General features: G+C 38.5%; 1 protein-coding gene across 1 annotated transcript in view; it reads right to left on the bottom strand.

Moving 5' to 3' along the window:
• Window positions 1-16,316, bottom strand: part of LOC127183797 (25-hydroxycholesterol 7-alpha-hydroxylase) — a 174,649-nt gene that overhangs the window by 12,841 nt on the left and 145,492 nt on the right. The window contains exons 3-4 of the mRNA XM_051139949.1: window positions 13,510-14,100; window positions 12,842-13,048 (exon numbers count right to left, since the gene is read on the bottom strand). Coding sequence (XP_050995906.1) covers window positions 12,842-13,048; window positions 13,510-14,100 — 798 coding nt within the window. The remainder of the gene's footprint in view (window positions 1-12,841; window positions 13,049-13,509; window positions 14,101-16,316) is intronic.

Raw genomic sequence — 16,316 nt, forward strand, 5'->3', positions numbered from 1 at the left:
GTGTGTGTGTGTTGCTAGGGGTTGAGTCCAAGGCTTTGCATATGTGGCGTAACTTCTCTAGCACTGAGCTATAATTTGTCATCTGTCCTTCCTTCCTTCTTGCCTCTCTTTTCTTTAAACAGGGTCTAGCCTTCTAGGCCAGGATGGCCTTGAATCCATGATTGTTTCTGCCTTCCCTCTCAAGCTTCCCATGTCACGTTCTTGACTGATATGCACAGTTTTTCCAGAGTTATAACTCAGAGGAACGTTGTTTATTTTTAGAAGAAAGTTATTTTTCATGCTGAAACCAGTCTTCTTCCCTTCAATTTTCAACTTTTATAGACCATTTAGGGAGAAAAATCTAATCCCTTCCTCAATCCATTTACAACCTTGAAAATACATACAGATATTTTATTATTTCTTTTTGTGTGTGGGTGGTGCTTCTGTGCATGCGGGCAAACATTCTACCACTAAGCTATTCTCCAGCTTTAATCATTTGTGCACCTGTGTCAGAGATATGACATCAGTCTTTTGAAATGCTTGGTAACAATGTGCCACACAAACACTATTTGGGTTGGTAAAAGAGAGGTGCTTTCATTTTCTACACCCCAGACACCATATTTCTATGGATGTTTCTCTTGTGGAAGCAGATGAGGAGTGCATTTCTGAAATAATTTAGCTACTTACTCCTTTGAAGATTTGTAAAATCATAGAGATTACCAGCTACTCTGGCTGCCTGTTAGAATCTCTCAGGATTGGTTAAAAAGACAATGATAATGTCTCCACCCCACATCAATGAAATCAGAACCACAACATTAACTAAAACCTTGAAATGGGGGGTGCTGACCGTGGCTACATAATAGAATTGCCTGGGAGCTTTTAAAGCTATCAACCCTCACTATAGAATAATAAAGCCAGACTCTCTGGGGACAGGACCAGGGCTGAGTGTGTTTAAAGCTCTCCAGATGATTCCAATGAAGAATCAAGTTGAGGACTGTGCCTTGAAGCTTGGTTTTGCCAGAACTCTCGATCTGTTCTGCCCAGGTTTACTTTTAACACTCGTATTATGAATTAATTTTAATTTTCATTAAATTTACTTTTCAGTCAGATTGTATTTTTACCTGTATTTCCTCCCTGATGACCTTTTTGCTTTGTATTAAAATTAAAAAATTGATAAATAGTGAAATCGGTATTTTCATTGATGTTTCCCTTACTGTCTACTGTCGGTTTCTGAAGTATCTCTTTCTTCAGCTAGGATTTTCTTACAGGACACTAGGGATGTAGTGTAGTCAGAAAGCATTTGCCTAGCTTCACCCCCAATAATGCAAAAGAGAAGAAAAAAAAAAGTACTGACATGAAGTGAAACTCTTCTGTGTTTTCTCACAAGCATTTTGGTAAACTTCACAATTGCCCTAATTACCTAAATTTCCAGTTTTTCAACTACACAATTATTCATTATACCAAATGCGGCATTTGATACAAGGAGCACTAAAACAATGTCTGGCATTTGGTAAAATAATTGCTAATAGTTTTAGGGTAGGAAAATAGCTTGCAAATAGAGTGCTTACACAATACTGGTTAAATTATGCTGTAAAGGGTTGCATCATTACAATAAAACACAAGACGTTATTACCCTAGCATCTTATCCCAAAGTTAAAATGTCTGCGTCATGGCAGAGAGCGAAAGTTCTGTCTTTCTCATCCTGAGAATATTCTTACTTGTAAACAGACTGACAAGATGGAACAGCAGCCACAGTCCCTCAAAGCATCTTGGTAAAGACTAAATGAACTAACTAAAAACTACTTTGAAGTTGAACAACTAATATGTTTAGCATAGACATATGATTGTTTTTTGTTACAGGACACCTAGTTTTTCAACTAGTCCTCTGTTTGGGTTCTTTATCTCCCTACTCCAACTGCTCATAAGAAATAGGCTTATTCTCTGACCAGGGAGACATGTAACCTAAGTGCAGATCTTCCCTCTCCCTCATCTCTTCCAAAATCCAATTCTCCACTCTCATTGCCAGCTTTGTATCAGTGTACCTGCTGCAGCCTCTCTCTTTACCCCCATATCCAGTAGATCACACAGATCTACCTCCCTCCAGAAATTTCTATTCATTGCTTTATCTCAGCCAGTGAAAATCAGAAGAAAGTGAAAAGGGAGATGAAACAGCAAACACACACACACACACACACACACACACACACACACACACGTCCAGAGAATCATAAGAACAAAGTTTAAAAATCTATACTCTATCAAATTGAAAAATGTAAAATAGATGTGTACTTCTCTCAATCCATACCACTTACTAAAGTTATTAAACATCAGATAAATAAGTTAAACAGACCTATATCCCCTACAGAATAGCAGTCATTAAAAGTCTCCCAAAAGCAGCAGCAGCAGCAGCAACAACAACAACAAAACAAAACAAAACAAAAAAACAGAGTCAAATGGTTTTAGTTCAGAATTCTACCAGACTTCCAAAGAGAGTTAATGCCAATAATTTTCAAATAACTGCACAAATTAGAAAGAGAATAATTGTTGCCTAATTCATTTTATGATGGCACAGTTAACCTGATACCTAAACCATATAAAGACCTCCCCAAAGAAAATTACAGACCAATTTCCCTTATGAACATCAATGCAACATTTCTCAATAAAATACTTGCAAACCAAATCCAAGAAGACATAAAAAAAATCATCCACTGATTTCCTTGAGAGCTATTACTTACCAACTTTAAATCAAGATCAGTTAAACAATGTAAATAGACCTAAAAATCCCCAAGGAGTTAGAAACAGTAATTAGAAGTCTCCTAACCAAAGAAAGCCCAGAGACAGATGGTTTTAGATCAGAATTCTACCAGGCCTTTAAGAAGAGCTAATACCAACACTCATCAAACTATTGCAATAATAGAAACAGAAAGAACATTGCCAAACTCATTCTATGAGGCCACAGTTACTCTGATTTCTAAATCACAAAAAGACCCAACAAAGAAAATTACTGTCCAATCTCCTTCATGAACATTGGTGCAATACTATTCAATAAAATGCTCACAAACCAAATTCAAGAACATATCAAAAACATCATGCACCAATATCAAGTAGGCTTCGTGCCATGGATGCAGGGATGACTCAACATATGAAAATCCATCAATGTAATCCAACATATAAGGAAACTGAAAGGAAAAATGAATATCTCATTAGATTCTGAAAAAACTTTGACAAAATCCAACAGTCCTTCACCTTAAAAGTCTTGGAGAAATCAGAGATACAAGGCACATACCTAAATGCCATAAAATCAATATGCAGCAACCTAAGAGACAACATCAAATTAAATGGGGAGAAACTGAAAGCAATTCCACTAAAATCATAGACAAGACAAGACTGCTCTGTATCTATCAATATAGTACTTGAATGTATAGTTAGTGCAATAAGACAGTTAAAGGAAATCAAAGGGATACAAATTGGAAAGGAAGAAGTCAAAGTATCACTATTCACAGATGATATAATAATATATACAAATACCCCCATAATTCTACTGGAGAACTCAACAGGTGATAAACACATTTGGCAAATGGCTGGATACAAATTAACTTTAAACTATCAGCAGACCTCCTTTATACAAGCAACAAACAAAACAAACAGGCTGAGAAAGAAATTAGGGAAACAACACCCTTCACAATAGCTACAAATAATATAAATATCCTGGTGTAACACTAACCAAGCATGTGAAAGATTGTATGACAAGAGCTTTAGGTCTTTGAAGAAAGAAATTGAAGAAGACATTAGAGATGGAAAGATCTCTCATGTTGATGGATCTATAGGATTAACACAGTAAAATATGGATACCTTACCAAAAGCAATCTGTAGATTCAATGCAATTCCCATCAAAATGCCAACACAATACTTTACAGACTTGAAAGAGCAATTTCCCACTTCATATGGAAAAATAAAAGACAGAGAATATGTAAAATAATTCTATACAATAAAAGAACTTCTGAAGGCATCAACATTCTTGATGTTAGGTTGCTCTAAAGAGCAATAATGATACAAACTGCATGGTATTTGCATAAGAACAGATAAATGGAATGTAATCAAAGACCCAACAATAAACCCGCACACTTACAGACAACTGATTTTTGACAAGGAAGCCAAAGCCATACAATAGAAAAAAGAAAGCATCTTCAACAAATGGTACTGGCCTAACTAGATGTCTGCATGCAGGAGAATGCATATAAATCCATTTTACCACCCTGCACAAAAACTCAAGTCTAAGTGCATCAAAGACTTCAACATAAAATTAGATACACTAAATCAATTAGAGAAGAAAGTGGTGAAAACTCTTGAACTCATTGGCAGAACAGAAGAACAGCAGCTCAGGCACTAAGATCAATAATTTATAAATGATACCTCATGTAAAGGGAAAAGCTTCTGTGAGGCAAAGGACATTATCAATAGAACAAAATGGCAGACTACCACATGAGAAAATTTTTTCACCAACCCTACATCTGACAGAGGGCTAATACCCACAATATATAAAGAACTCAAGAAACTAGATATCAAAAGCCCAAATAAACCAATTATTAAAAAGGGTGCCTATCTAAACAGAGAATTTTCAGTAAAAGAATCTCTAATGGCTGAGAAGCACTTAAGGAAATGTTTAACATCGTTAGTCATTAGGGAAATCCAGATCAAATTGATTCTGAGATTCCATCTTACATCCATCAGAATGGCTAAGGCCCAAAACTCAAGTGACAGTATGTATTGGTGAGGATGTGGAGCAAAGAGGACACTCCTCCATTGCTGGCTGAAGTGGAAACTTGTGCAACCACCATGTAAATCAACCTGGAAGCTTCTCAAAAAATTGGAAATAGTTTTACCTCAAGACCCAGTTATACCACTCCTGAGTATATAGCTAAAAGATGCTCCACCATATCACACGGACACTTTTTCAGCTATGTTCATAGCAGCTTTATCCATAACAGTCAGAAACTGGAAACAACCTATTTGTCCCTCTGCAGAAGAATGGATAGAGAAAATATGGTGCATTTACACAATGGGTACTACTTGTCTATTAAAAACAATAACATCTGTCTATTAAAAACAATAACACCATGCAATTTTCAGGCAAATGGATGAAACTAGAAATAATGCTGAGTTAGGTAATCCAGACCCAGAGAGACACATGTGGCATATACTCACTTGTAAGTGGACATTAGCCATAATGTACAGGATAACTAGGCTACAGCCCAAAGAAGACAAGGAGCGCCCAAGAGAGGAAATAAAATAGTCCTCTGAAGTAGATGAGGGAGAGATCCCTGTAGAGAGGGGTTGGAAAGTTAAGAAGGGCAGGTATCAGGTGTAGAGAGAGTGTGGGGTGTGGGGTGTGGGTATGGAGGAGGAGGACCTGGAGAGAGAACAGAAATTGGTTGGGGAGCATCTCTTCGGCAGGGGAGTCCTCTGTGAGTCTGTGGTGCGGTGACACTAGCTGAGATACCTAACCGAAAGGGACATGGGAGCTGTAACTGGACACGTCCTGCAGCCAGGGGGAAACTTCTAGTGGAGAGAGGGGAACAACAACCCACCCATAAAACCTTCCACCCAAAATGTGTTTTGTGTACAAGAAATGTAGGGATAAAGATGGGTTTAAGGTTGATAACGTAGCATACTAATGACTGGCCCAACTTGAGACCCACCCCATGGGAGAGAGCCAGCACCTGACACTATTAATGATATTCTGCTATGCTTGCAGACAGGGGCCCAGCATAACTGCCTTCTGAGAGGTTCCATCCAGCAGCCGATGGGAAGAGATCAAGCAAAGAATGGATAAATAAAATGTAGCATATTTATACAATTAAGTATCACTCAGCTGTTAAAAAGATGTCTTTATGAAATTTGCCAGAAAATGGATGGAACTAGGAAAAAAAATCATCCTGAGTGAGATAAGTCAGACCCAGAAAAACAAACATGGCATGTACTCACTTATTAGTGGATATTAGCTGTTAAGTAGAGGATAGTCACACTATAATCCACACACCCAGAGAGGCTAAATCACAAGGAGGGCTCTGGGGGTTAGGGGGCACATGGATCTTCTAGGGAATGGAAAATACAATAGATTTTGTGGGTTGACTGAGGGCTTGGGAACAGAAGGGTTAAATTTGGGGAATCAGGGATGAAGGGAAAGAGTATGAGAAAAAAATGACCAGAATAGATGACATTTGGGGGTGATGTGGAAATAGTGGAAATTTCCTGGAAAATATGAGGATGACCCTAGTGAGTGAGGACTCCTTGTAATGGATGATATGGAGCCTGAACCAGCCGTATTCTGTAAACAGGCAGAGCTTCCAGTTGTGGAACTGGGACACCAACACAGCCACAAAACCTTTGACCCACAAACTATATTCCCTGAAAAATGTGCTGGGGCCATGATGGTTCAGAGACTATGGGAGTGGCCAACTGATGATTGGTCTAATTTGTGGCCCAAGACAGGAGAGGGAGCTCATGTTCAACCTTGCCTGAATGGCCAGGATCTGGCAGCTGGATGGCTCAGTGATCTAAGGTAGAACCAAACACAACTGACAATAAGAAAAGGGGGAAAAAAAGAAAAGAAAGAAAAGATTCATAATGATATTCTGCTATACCCTAGCTCAAGTGTCACCAGAGAGGCTTCCTCCAGCAGCTGACGGATGCAGAGACCCACAGCCAAACACGAAGCAGAGCTCAAGAAACTCCCGTGGAAGAGGAAGAGCAAGGATTGTAGGACCCAGAGGTGTAGAATACACCAGGAGAACACAGCCCACAAACCAACTAAACAGAGCTCATGGCATTCACAGAGCTGGAGGGGCAGCCAGAAAGCCTGCATGGGTCCTTGCTAGGCCCTCTGAGTACATGTGTGGTTGTGTAGCTAAGTGGTTTCGTGGGACTCCTAACTGCAGGAGTGTGGTGTCTCTGACTCTTTCACTTGGTTTTTGGACCCTTTTCTTCTTAACTATGTTGCCTCACTCATCCTTGGTAAGAGGGTTTGTGCTGAGTCTTATTGCATCTTGTTCTGCTGTGTTTGGTTGATATCCCTGGAAGCCTGCTCTTTTCTCAAGGGAAAGAAAGAGTGAATCTCAGGGAGAGGGGAACTGGAGAGAGAGCGGACTGGGAGGAGGGCAAGCTGTGGTTGGATCTTTTTCTATGGGAGAAGAATAAACAACAGCTGGATGCCCTTAACCCCAGCCAGCAGGGAGTCAGCAGCTGGGGGATCTCTGTGAGTTTGAGGCCAGCCTGGTCTGCAAATCAAGTCCAGGCCAGCCAAGGCTACATAGAGAAACCCTGTCCCCAAAACAAACAAACAAACAAAAACATAGACACAGCAATAGCAACAGATGTAACAAAGTGACTCTTAATGACATTCTGCTATTCTCATAGATCAGCCATCATCAGAGACACTTTCTCCTACAAGCAGATGAGAACAAACACAGAGATCCTCTGCCTGGCATTATTCAGAGAAAGAGAGAGATTGAAACACTTAGTGCTAAATCGTAGGGCTCTCCATAGAGGTCAAGGAACACTGGAGAAGAGGAGGCAGAAATAATATAAGATGTAGAGGGAATCGAGGGCACCAGGAAATCTAGGACCTCTACAACAACAGGGTTGGCACAGTTATGAAGTCACAGGGACTGAGGCTCTGCTTGGGTCTGCTTGGCTCTGCACCAGGTCCTTGCATATACATTATGCCTTCCAACTGATGGGGTTTTTTAAATTTTTAATTTTTATGGGATTCCTAAGTGTTTGAAGACTTAGGTCTCTGTTTCTTGTGTCTTCTCTTGATCTCTTACTTTTGGGCTACTTGTTTGCTTTTGCGTTTCTTTTGTTCGAGTGTTAGCCTTTGCTTTGTCTTGTTTTATTATTGTCCCTTAGAAACCACTTTGTTTTCTAATGAGAGACATGAAGAGAGTGGATGGATGTGGGATGGCAGGTGGTGAGAAACTGGGAGAAGTAGAGGGAAGTGAAAACTGTAGGCAGGATATATTATGTGAGAAAAAAATCTATTTTCAATAAAAGGAGAGGAAAAATTAAGGTAAAATAAACAAATATCAATAATCTGTAAAAATAAATAAACAAATAGTAGCAAACAAATAAGTATAGTATGCTAGGTGGGGAGTTTATACATCCAAGAATATTTCATAGTTTGTAGAACCCTCCAAGCATTTGAGAAACACAATAAGTATTTTACCTTGTTTTTATCTATTATTAAAATATTCCATTGTAACAAAAATATGTAGCCAATTTAATTACTTTTTAATTTGCGCCTATTTACAAGTTTTTCAGTGACTATATAATAGAAATAAACTTTAAATTATTTAGTAAAATTTTGGTGGGTAAGCACTAAGTTAATGATGCTGCAGCTATTACGATGTGTAACTGTCTCTTTTAAAAGACATGGCAGACAAGATCAGGCACGTTCAGGGTGGCATGGCTATAGCGTGGAGAGAGATGGCTCAGAGGTAAAGGGCAACGCCTGCTCTTCCAGAGGTCCTGAGTTCAATTCCCAGCAACCACACGGTGGCTCATAACCATCTATAATGTGATCGGATGCCCTCTTCTGGCCTGCAGCTGTTCATGCAAGCAGAGCACTGTATACATAATAATAAATTAATATTTTTTTAAAAAGACATGACAGAATTTATCCAACTTTGGCATCATAACTCTTTTATTCTACCTTCTCTCTCTATGTCCTCCACTTGCTCAGTTTCGGGATATGACACTGAACACAAGCAGGTACCTACAGATTTCCTGAGCTGTGTGGAGGTGCATTTGTCATGTTTTTAATGGGAGTTATGTTTGCTCTTTTGTTTGGTCATGCACAGAATTAGCATCCCCAAGGGGCAAGTCAGATGTTAATATGATGCCACCTTGATTCATTCATGTTAGACAAGGAAGAAAACAGCATAAAGTTGGTAATGGTGCCATACAGGCACATATTTTGAAGACAGTGTTAGATAATATTTACCAAGTCTCTTATATTAATGTAGTTCATGTAAATCAAGAGACTCTTCTATCAGTTTGTCACACTCTCAATAGTGAGTGGTTCCTTGCATTGATACTTTTACTAATCATCCTCAATTTGTATCATATTTATAAAGTCACCTTAACTTTTATTCAACTTATTTTTAGAGATATTTATTACATATTATGAAATGCATAATTTTAGTAAGTTTATAATAAGCAGGATGTTCAACTAGATGTAAATATGCAAAATATATTGCATTTTATTTGTTTAGAAGACAAGTTTAAATGGATTTAATAAAAAATTCTCATTGGGAAAAGCATAAATCTGTCACAGTGCTTCAAAACAGATTGTTTTAAATTAGTCCAGCAGCCTATAACAGCTTCCTTTGCCTTCCCAGATTCCCTTCTCAACACTGCTATTTAATTGGTGTGCTCATAAGCAAAACCTCTGTAAAATAAATATATATACATATATATATATTTCTGTACTAGTATCAAAACTTCTCTTCCTAGATAAAAAGCATAGAATTTATTTAATTATATTTTTTTTCTAGTAAAGATAAAAATATCATGTAAAAAGTGAAGTGTGTTACAAACACATAGAACTTCTTTCTTTTTTCTTAAGATTTATTTATGTATACAGTGTACACCTGCATGCCAGAAGAGGCAGCCAGATCTCATTCTAGATGGTTGTGAGCCACCATGTAGTTGCAGGGAATTGAACTCATGACCTCTTGGAGAGCAGATAGAGCTCTTAATCTCTGAGCCGTCTCTCTTGGAACTCCTTCTTTAACAGCAGGAAGAAGCAAGCTCCACACTCATGCATGTGGTAAATGTGAGCCTTGCCTTTTTTTTTTTTTAATAAGAAGATTTTATTTAAGTATGAGTGCTCTATCTTCATGTGCACCTCCCTGCCAGAACATGGCATCAGAGTCCAGTATAGATGGTTGTGAGCCACTGTGTGGTTTCTGGGAATTGAACTCAGGACCTCTGGAAGAGCATACAGTGCTCTTATCTGCTGAGCCGTACCTCCAGCCCTAGTCTTGCTTTTTCAGTGCACTTTATGTTCTGACATAAGGGGACTCTGTTTGAACTATAAATACAGAGGTCACTTGATGTGTCCTTGATCCATTAAAGTTTGATCCAATGTGGCAAAACCTTTTACCTTGTGATAGGAAAAACAAAACAAAGCAACAACAAACCCACATTCTTTTCCAAAAGGTAATGACTCTATCATAAGTTCTTGCAATAAATAACACTGACCACTTCAGGATGTCTGGGCTGCAGGGAACCTGGCTGGATATTGAAGGTCCTGCTTTGGCACAGGCTGAGATTTTATTGTTTCTGAAATTAGGTAGAGACAGAGCCCAATTTGATGATATTTGTCAGGTCCCGTCCTTAGAGCTCAGGAAGCTCCAGTGGAAAAGGGGAGGAAGAATTTTAGTAGCCAGAGGGCCCAAAGACACTGGGAGAACACTGCCCAGAGAACCAACTCACCAGGGCTCATAGGAGCTCACAAAAATACAGGAGGAGGTAATCCCCCTCAGGAACAGTCATGGGGAGGGGAATAATGGGAAAATGGGAGGGAAGGAAGAATGGGAGGATACAAGGGATAAGATAAACATTGAGATGTAATAAGAATAAATTAATAAAAAAAAATTTAAAAAAAAAGGAGGCTGCACTGACCTGTACAAGGTCCTCTGCACAGGTGCTGTTTGTGTAGCTTGGTGTTTTTGTGTGACTGCTAACAGTAGTAGCAAAGATGTCTCTGACTTTTCTGCCTGCATCCTAATAGGGAGTTGACTCATGTAGCCTTGATCTGAGGGTTTGTGATTAGCCTTGTTATACCATACTTGGGTGATGCCCCTGCAAGTCCTCCTCTTTCTTGAAGGAAAATGGAGAAACAGTAGGTCTGGGGGAGAGGGAAGGCTGGGGACTGGGCTGTGAGGAGTGGGGGGAGGGGATGTCATATATGAGAGTAGAATAAAAACAGATTTGTTGTTTCTGTTCATTGGGTGAGCATGATTGGGCTGTGTGTGAGTTTATGAGGGCTCCAAGAGTAAAGTGTCACTAAATTTAGCTGTGGATTTACATGGACCTAAGTTACAACTTCAGAACTTATCATTTCTTCTGGTCAAACAAATTCAAACATTTCTTAACACTGCACATTAAAAAAAGCTTTTATTCCAATGACAAACAGCTGCTAGCTATAAACAGAGAGTTGATGAATTTCAAGCAAACTGTTAAGAGTAATATTATGTACAGAACACAAACATATTCTTCTGGAGTCCATTTGCATTATTTCTTGATCATCTCATTCTTGTAATTACCTGGATATATGGAAAGTGAACCTAGTTCTCCATAGAAACTAAATCAACTCAGAAAATACAAGTCATTGGAAGTATAGCGACTACCCATATTTTACATCAATTGTGTATACTAGTTCCCTAAGCATTCGGCTGGAAGAAGAAGAAAAAGAAAAGAACGAAAGAAAGAAAGAAAGAAAGAAAAGAAGAAAAAGAAAATAAATACTAGCATTTGAAAATATTGGGAGTATTTCCTTTCTCCAAACATGTAATTCTTTTGATAATGCACACTATAGATGACATAATTTTCATAATGGACTGCAGTAAAAGTCATAGTGACTGCTGTTGCTCCTGTAATAGGTCGCAGCCAGGCCAGTGGGAGTCATCTCTACAATCCTTGGGGCCATCTTATTAGTGCCAAGAAACAGTCAGCTGTGATCAAGACTTTTAGGACCTAACATCTCAGAATGTGCCAAGAGAGATGGGGACTATATTTTATATATAAAAAAAACGTGAGGCCAACACAGCCTAAAATATTATTCTTATTAAGTCAAGTAACCAAGGAAATACAAAACACAAGCAAAGCATTCGTTCAAAGAACCTGAAATCATTAGATTCTTCAAGAATACCACACCACAGGATGAGAAATGAACACAGAGGGTATTGGCAGGCATCCTACAGGCTTAAACTTTAGGGGTAAGAGTTCCTAATGGTAACAAGCAGCATGCGCAACCCCAGGAAATGGAGACGCAAGTGCTGCAGAGCAAGAGTCCATGCCAGATGTAAGGCTGACAAGTAAAAACAAACAAACAGAAAAGAGGCAGTAAGCCAAAACAACCGACTAGGATGGGTCATAAGCATGTTTGAGGTAGAGTTCATTTTTATTTATTAATCAGTGAGTATTTTTAAAACTATCAATGTTTAAAGCAAACAGTTTGTAGTGGTTTTGTTTCCTCCCTCTTCCCTGGCTTCCCCCCTTCCTCTGACCCCTTCCTCCATTCTTTCCTCTTTTTCTTTGCTTTGCTCCTTTTTGTTTGTTTATACCATTAATGTGCAAGGAGAATCATTTTAACTACAATTGTAACAGCCATACACTCCAAACTATAGAAAACACTTTGACTTGTGCTTGAAATGCAGATACCATTTTAAGAAAGAGTGTAAGTGCTTTCTGCATGCACTCTGAAACACTTGCCTGTTCAGCCGTCACATTCTTTCCTTCTCGACACAGGACAGCAGTGTTTGGGAGGCGTCAGCAGGCCAGCAGATGCTCAGAATCAAACGACTTAATAGGCATACACACTTTTTCCCCCAAATAATTGCAGAGCTTCGGTTTAGCCCTTTGCATACCTTGCATAGTTAATTAGCTAGGCCTTAATGTTTACATGCAATGAGAGTATCTACAGCTATAAACTACATAATTTATAATTGATGTAAATGGGTGTTATTATGTCAATTAGGCAGCTGTGTCCTCCACCTCTTGGTAAACAGCTATGAGTGATAAAGTGAGTTTGCAGAGAGCTACCTTCTTCTCTTCATAACAGATAAAAATAAATTACCCAGGCAGACCAAGCTGTCCAATTGTTCTCTGGTGAAGTGGATGGAGAGTCCAGGCCCTTTCTTTTGACCTGTTGACTGCAGTAAGCTGTCAATTTCATCACGCAGTGCTTCCATAGTTTCTGGTTGCTGAAGAATATAATACATCGCCCAGAACATAGCTGGGATGGTGTTTGCCATAGAGGCCCAGAGAAAGCCAAGATGATGTGCTGGGAGAAAATAAGTGAAAAGGAAGATTAATAGCGTTTATTACCCTGATTAGATTTGCAGTGTGCTAATTAAAAGATGTTAGGACACGGACCCAGCCAAGGATCAGTGCATGCTAATGAGAACCAATAGGCTTCTGAAGTCTAATTTTCTGCTTAATGAGAGTAGTTTAAAATGTAATGCATGTTGGGGGTGGGCAAGAAGGTGGGGGATGAGATAAGAGGAGTAAACGCCGCTTAGCTATACTCTTTCTCATTATCATCATTAAATATCTTGTTTTACCACCTCAGCAAAAAAAAAAAAAATTAATTATCAGAGAGGGTTGTTTCAGAGTAAAACATTTTATCATTAGCCAATTAGAAAGAGCATAAAAAATTTTCAAGGTCGCCATTTTATCTTTTTATCTCAAAGGTCTCCTGTAAATTATTTTATTTTAGCGAGTGATCATTCAGAGCTTTCTTACCTCCTATTTCGAAGTCTTCGCGCCTATAGTATTTCTCCAGCACATCCTGCCTATCCTTGACAACTTCTGACCATCCTTGCATCTGGGCTAGTTTTTCTGATGTGAGGCGTCTTATAATTTTCTTCTGCATAGATTTCACATTTCTTAGAAGCTGAATAGGTATGTCAGATAGTAAGTACGGGAACATATCATCAAATTTCAAAAAATCATCTCTTAGCTCGCTGATAATTTGTTTCCTGTCATCAGCAAGAATTTTTCCATATATAGTTGTAAGTGTGACCTCAAACACCAGTGAGCTACAGAACGGAAATATTCTTGCTGTATTCCAATCTGTGGCCTTGAGTAGTTGGGGCTCAAATATTTCTTTTAGTTCGTGGATCATGCTTTCCAGAAGACCATCCAAAGCTTTTCCTTGTAAGAGCAGATAGCTCTTGTGAATGTCGTCATTAAGGTCATTGTCAGTTAGCAGCTTCTTGACAGAGAAGGCTTTCGCTGATAATTGTCTGCTGAACTTCTCAAAGCTCAGTTGTTTGGGGTTTTTCATTATGAGCTGGTACTGAAAGGGGTTTAGAACAAAAGTTATATACTTCCCTAAAAAGAGAAAAAGAAAGAAAAAGAATATAATTTATTTGATAGAAAAACAAAACATATACCTAAAGCCTGAAAAAATATTTAAATCAGAATTACAGAGACTTTATCAAGACGTTAATAGTTTTATTAAGCAAAGTTAACAAAAACCCAAAAACAAAAACTTAAAGGCCTGCTCTGTCCCTTTGAAAACAAAGGATAATATGAAAAAAAAAAAAAAGTCTCTGGAAGTTCTAAACTTCAGTGCTCACTATAGCCTGTCTCTCAAAACTGGCAAAGAACTTCAGAGAGCTCCCAGCTGAACCCTTGGATTCATGAGTGGGGAGAGCCGAGGCAGCTGGGAAGCAAAGCCTGGACAAAGAGGAGGTCCCCGCGACCCTTGCTCATGTTCACTCAATTCTAGTTTCTCACTGCACTACAGCTTTAAGATTCTATAAGATTAGAAATATCATACTGGGAGCTGGAGAGACAATTCAGCTACTAAGAGCACTGGCTGCTCTTCCAGAGGTCCTAAGTTCCATTCCCAGTGACCACGTGGAAGCTCATAACCATGTATAATAGGATCTGATGCTCTCTTCCAGTGTGCCTGAAGGCAGAACATTCACATACATAAAATACATAAATAAATAAATTAAAAAAGAAATGTCATACTCGCAACAAGCAATGAGTCAGTTCATAAGTCATCCCTTCCTAAAAACACACATTACACACATTACATTTGGAAAATTCTGCAGTGTTGATGCTCAGCTATTACTGACTGTACTCTATTTTATGTCTGTCTGTCTGCCTCTCTGTCTCTCTCTGCTTGGCTGTCTCTCTCTCCCTCTCTCCCTCCCTCTCTCTCTCTCTCTCTCTCTCTCTCTCTCTCTCTCTCCTCTCTCCTCTCTCCTCTCTCCCTCTGTGTGTGTGTGTGTGTGTGACAAAAAAACCTACCCTTGTGATTTATGGTAATTCCAAATGCATTGGGAAAATTAATAAATTTGGTACAAGATAGTTTAGATAAAGATTTGGAATCATTGTCAATCAAATCTTAGAGGCAGGATGAATGTGGGGTGGGTTTTTTTGTTTTTTTGTTTTTTGTTTTTTTGCAATTTAAAAAATATAGCTTAAGTATTTAAAATACAGCTTAAATAAAAATTTAAAAATACACATAAATATATATTTGTGAATTCATATGCCCTGATTCAATTTGTTTTTTACAAGTGAGACTTATCCACTTCATTTTTCCTTGATTCATTTAACAGGGCAGGGCAACACAAAGTGAGGGACAGCCTGGTTGAATACCAGCAGTGCTTTCTACAAATGAGAGCCTTCTCTTTGTTTTGCCTCAGGGACAGCCAAACTGACCACACTCCACTTGAGCACTTTAAATCACTTCCTTTACCATTATAACTTAATTAAAATTCTCAGCTTCTGCCTGACAAATAATAATGGTGGGAGGGAGTAAATTTTCTCATTTTACAACAGAGATAATTTTAGTCAAAGCTATGTATTTTCTCAGATGATGATTCATGCATTCATCTTCTCAAATGAATTGTTTTTTTAAATATTAATAAGATTTTCAAAGTAAATATCTACAATTCAAAGAGTGTACACATAGTTTACTTTGTGTACTTCATGACCTTTGGAAAATATTTTGAATTTTTTCTATCAATTGTATACTTTTATCAAAATCTAAATCTAAAGAGAAAATTTAAAAAGTGTATTGATCCCAGGCACTATTAGTTACTATAGCTTGGCCTTTTGAATTAAGGGCTGGATACATACCAGATTTCTGCTGTCTACAAGTATTAGAAATAAAAACATTCTTATTATTTCTCTTTTTTTTTCCTATCTCTTTCTCTCCTCATTCTCTCTCTCTCTCTCTCTCTCTCTCTCTCTCTCTCTCTCTCTCTCTCTCTCATTTTCTCCCTCCCACTTCACCTTTCCTGTATCAGAAGAAAACATCCTGTTCATCATTTCAAATAAAAGTATAATTGGTGAATGTGAAATAATTGGTTCAAGTCAGCAAACTCTGTAAACATTGGTTGCTTGGTAGGTTGTTGTATGGTGCATAGGTAGTAGGTGCTCTGCGTGTGCCTGTGCCACAGTGTGCCTGTGGAAGTTAGTCCCAACTTTTCACCTTGCTGCTTCTGCTATTGTGCTATGTACCCCAGGTTGATTGGCCAGTGACCTTCCAGGAAAATTTCTTTTCTTTGCCTTCCATTGTGTGTGTGTGT

Source organism: Acomys russatus, chromosome 31 (genome assembly GCF_903995435.1).
Source record: "Acomys russatus chromosome 31, mAcoRus1.1, whole genome shotgun sequence".
Classification (NCBI taxonomy): Eukaryota; Metazoa; Chordata; class Mammalia; order Rodentia; family Muridae; genus Acomys; species Acomys russatus.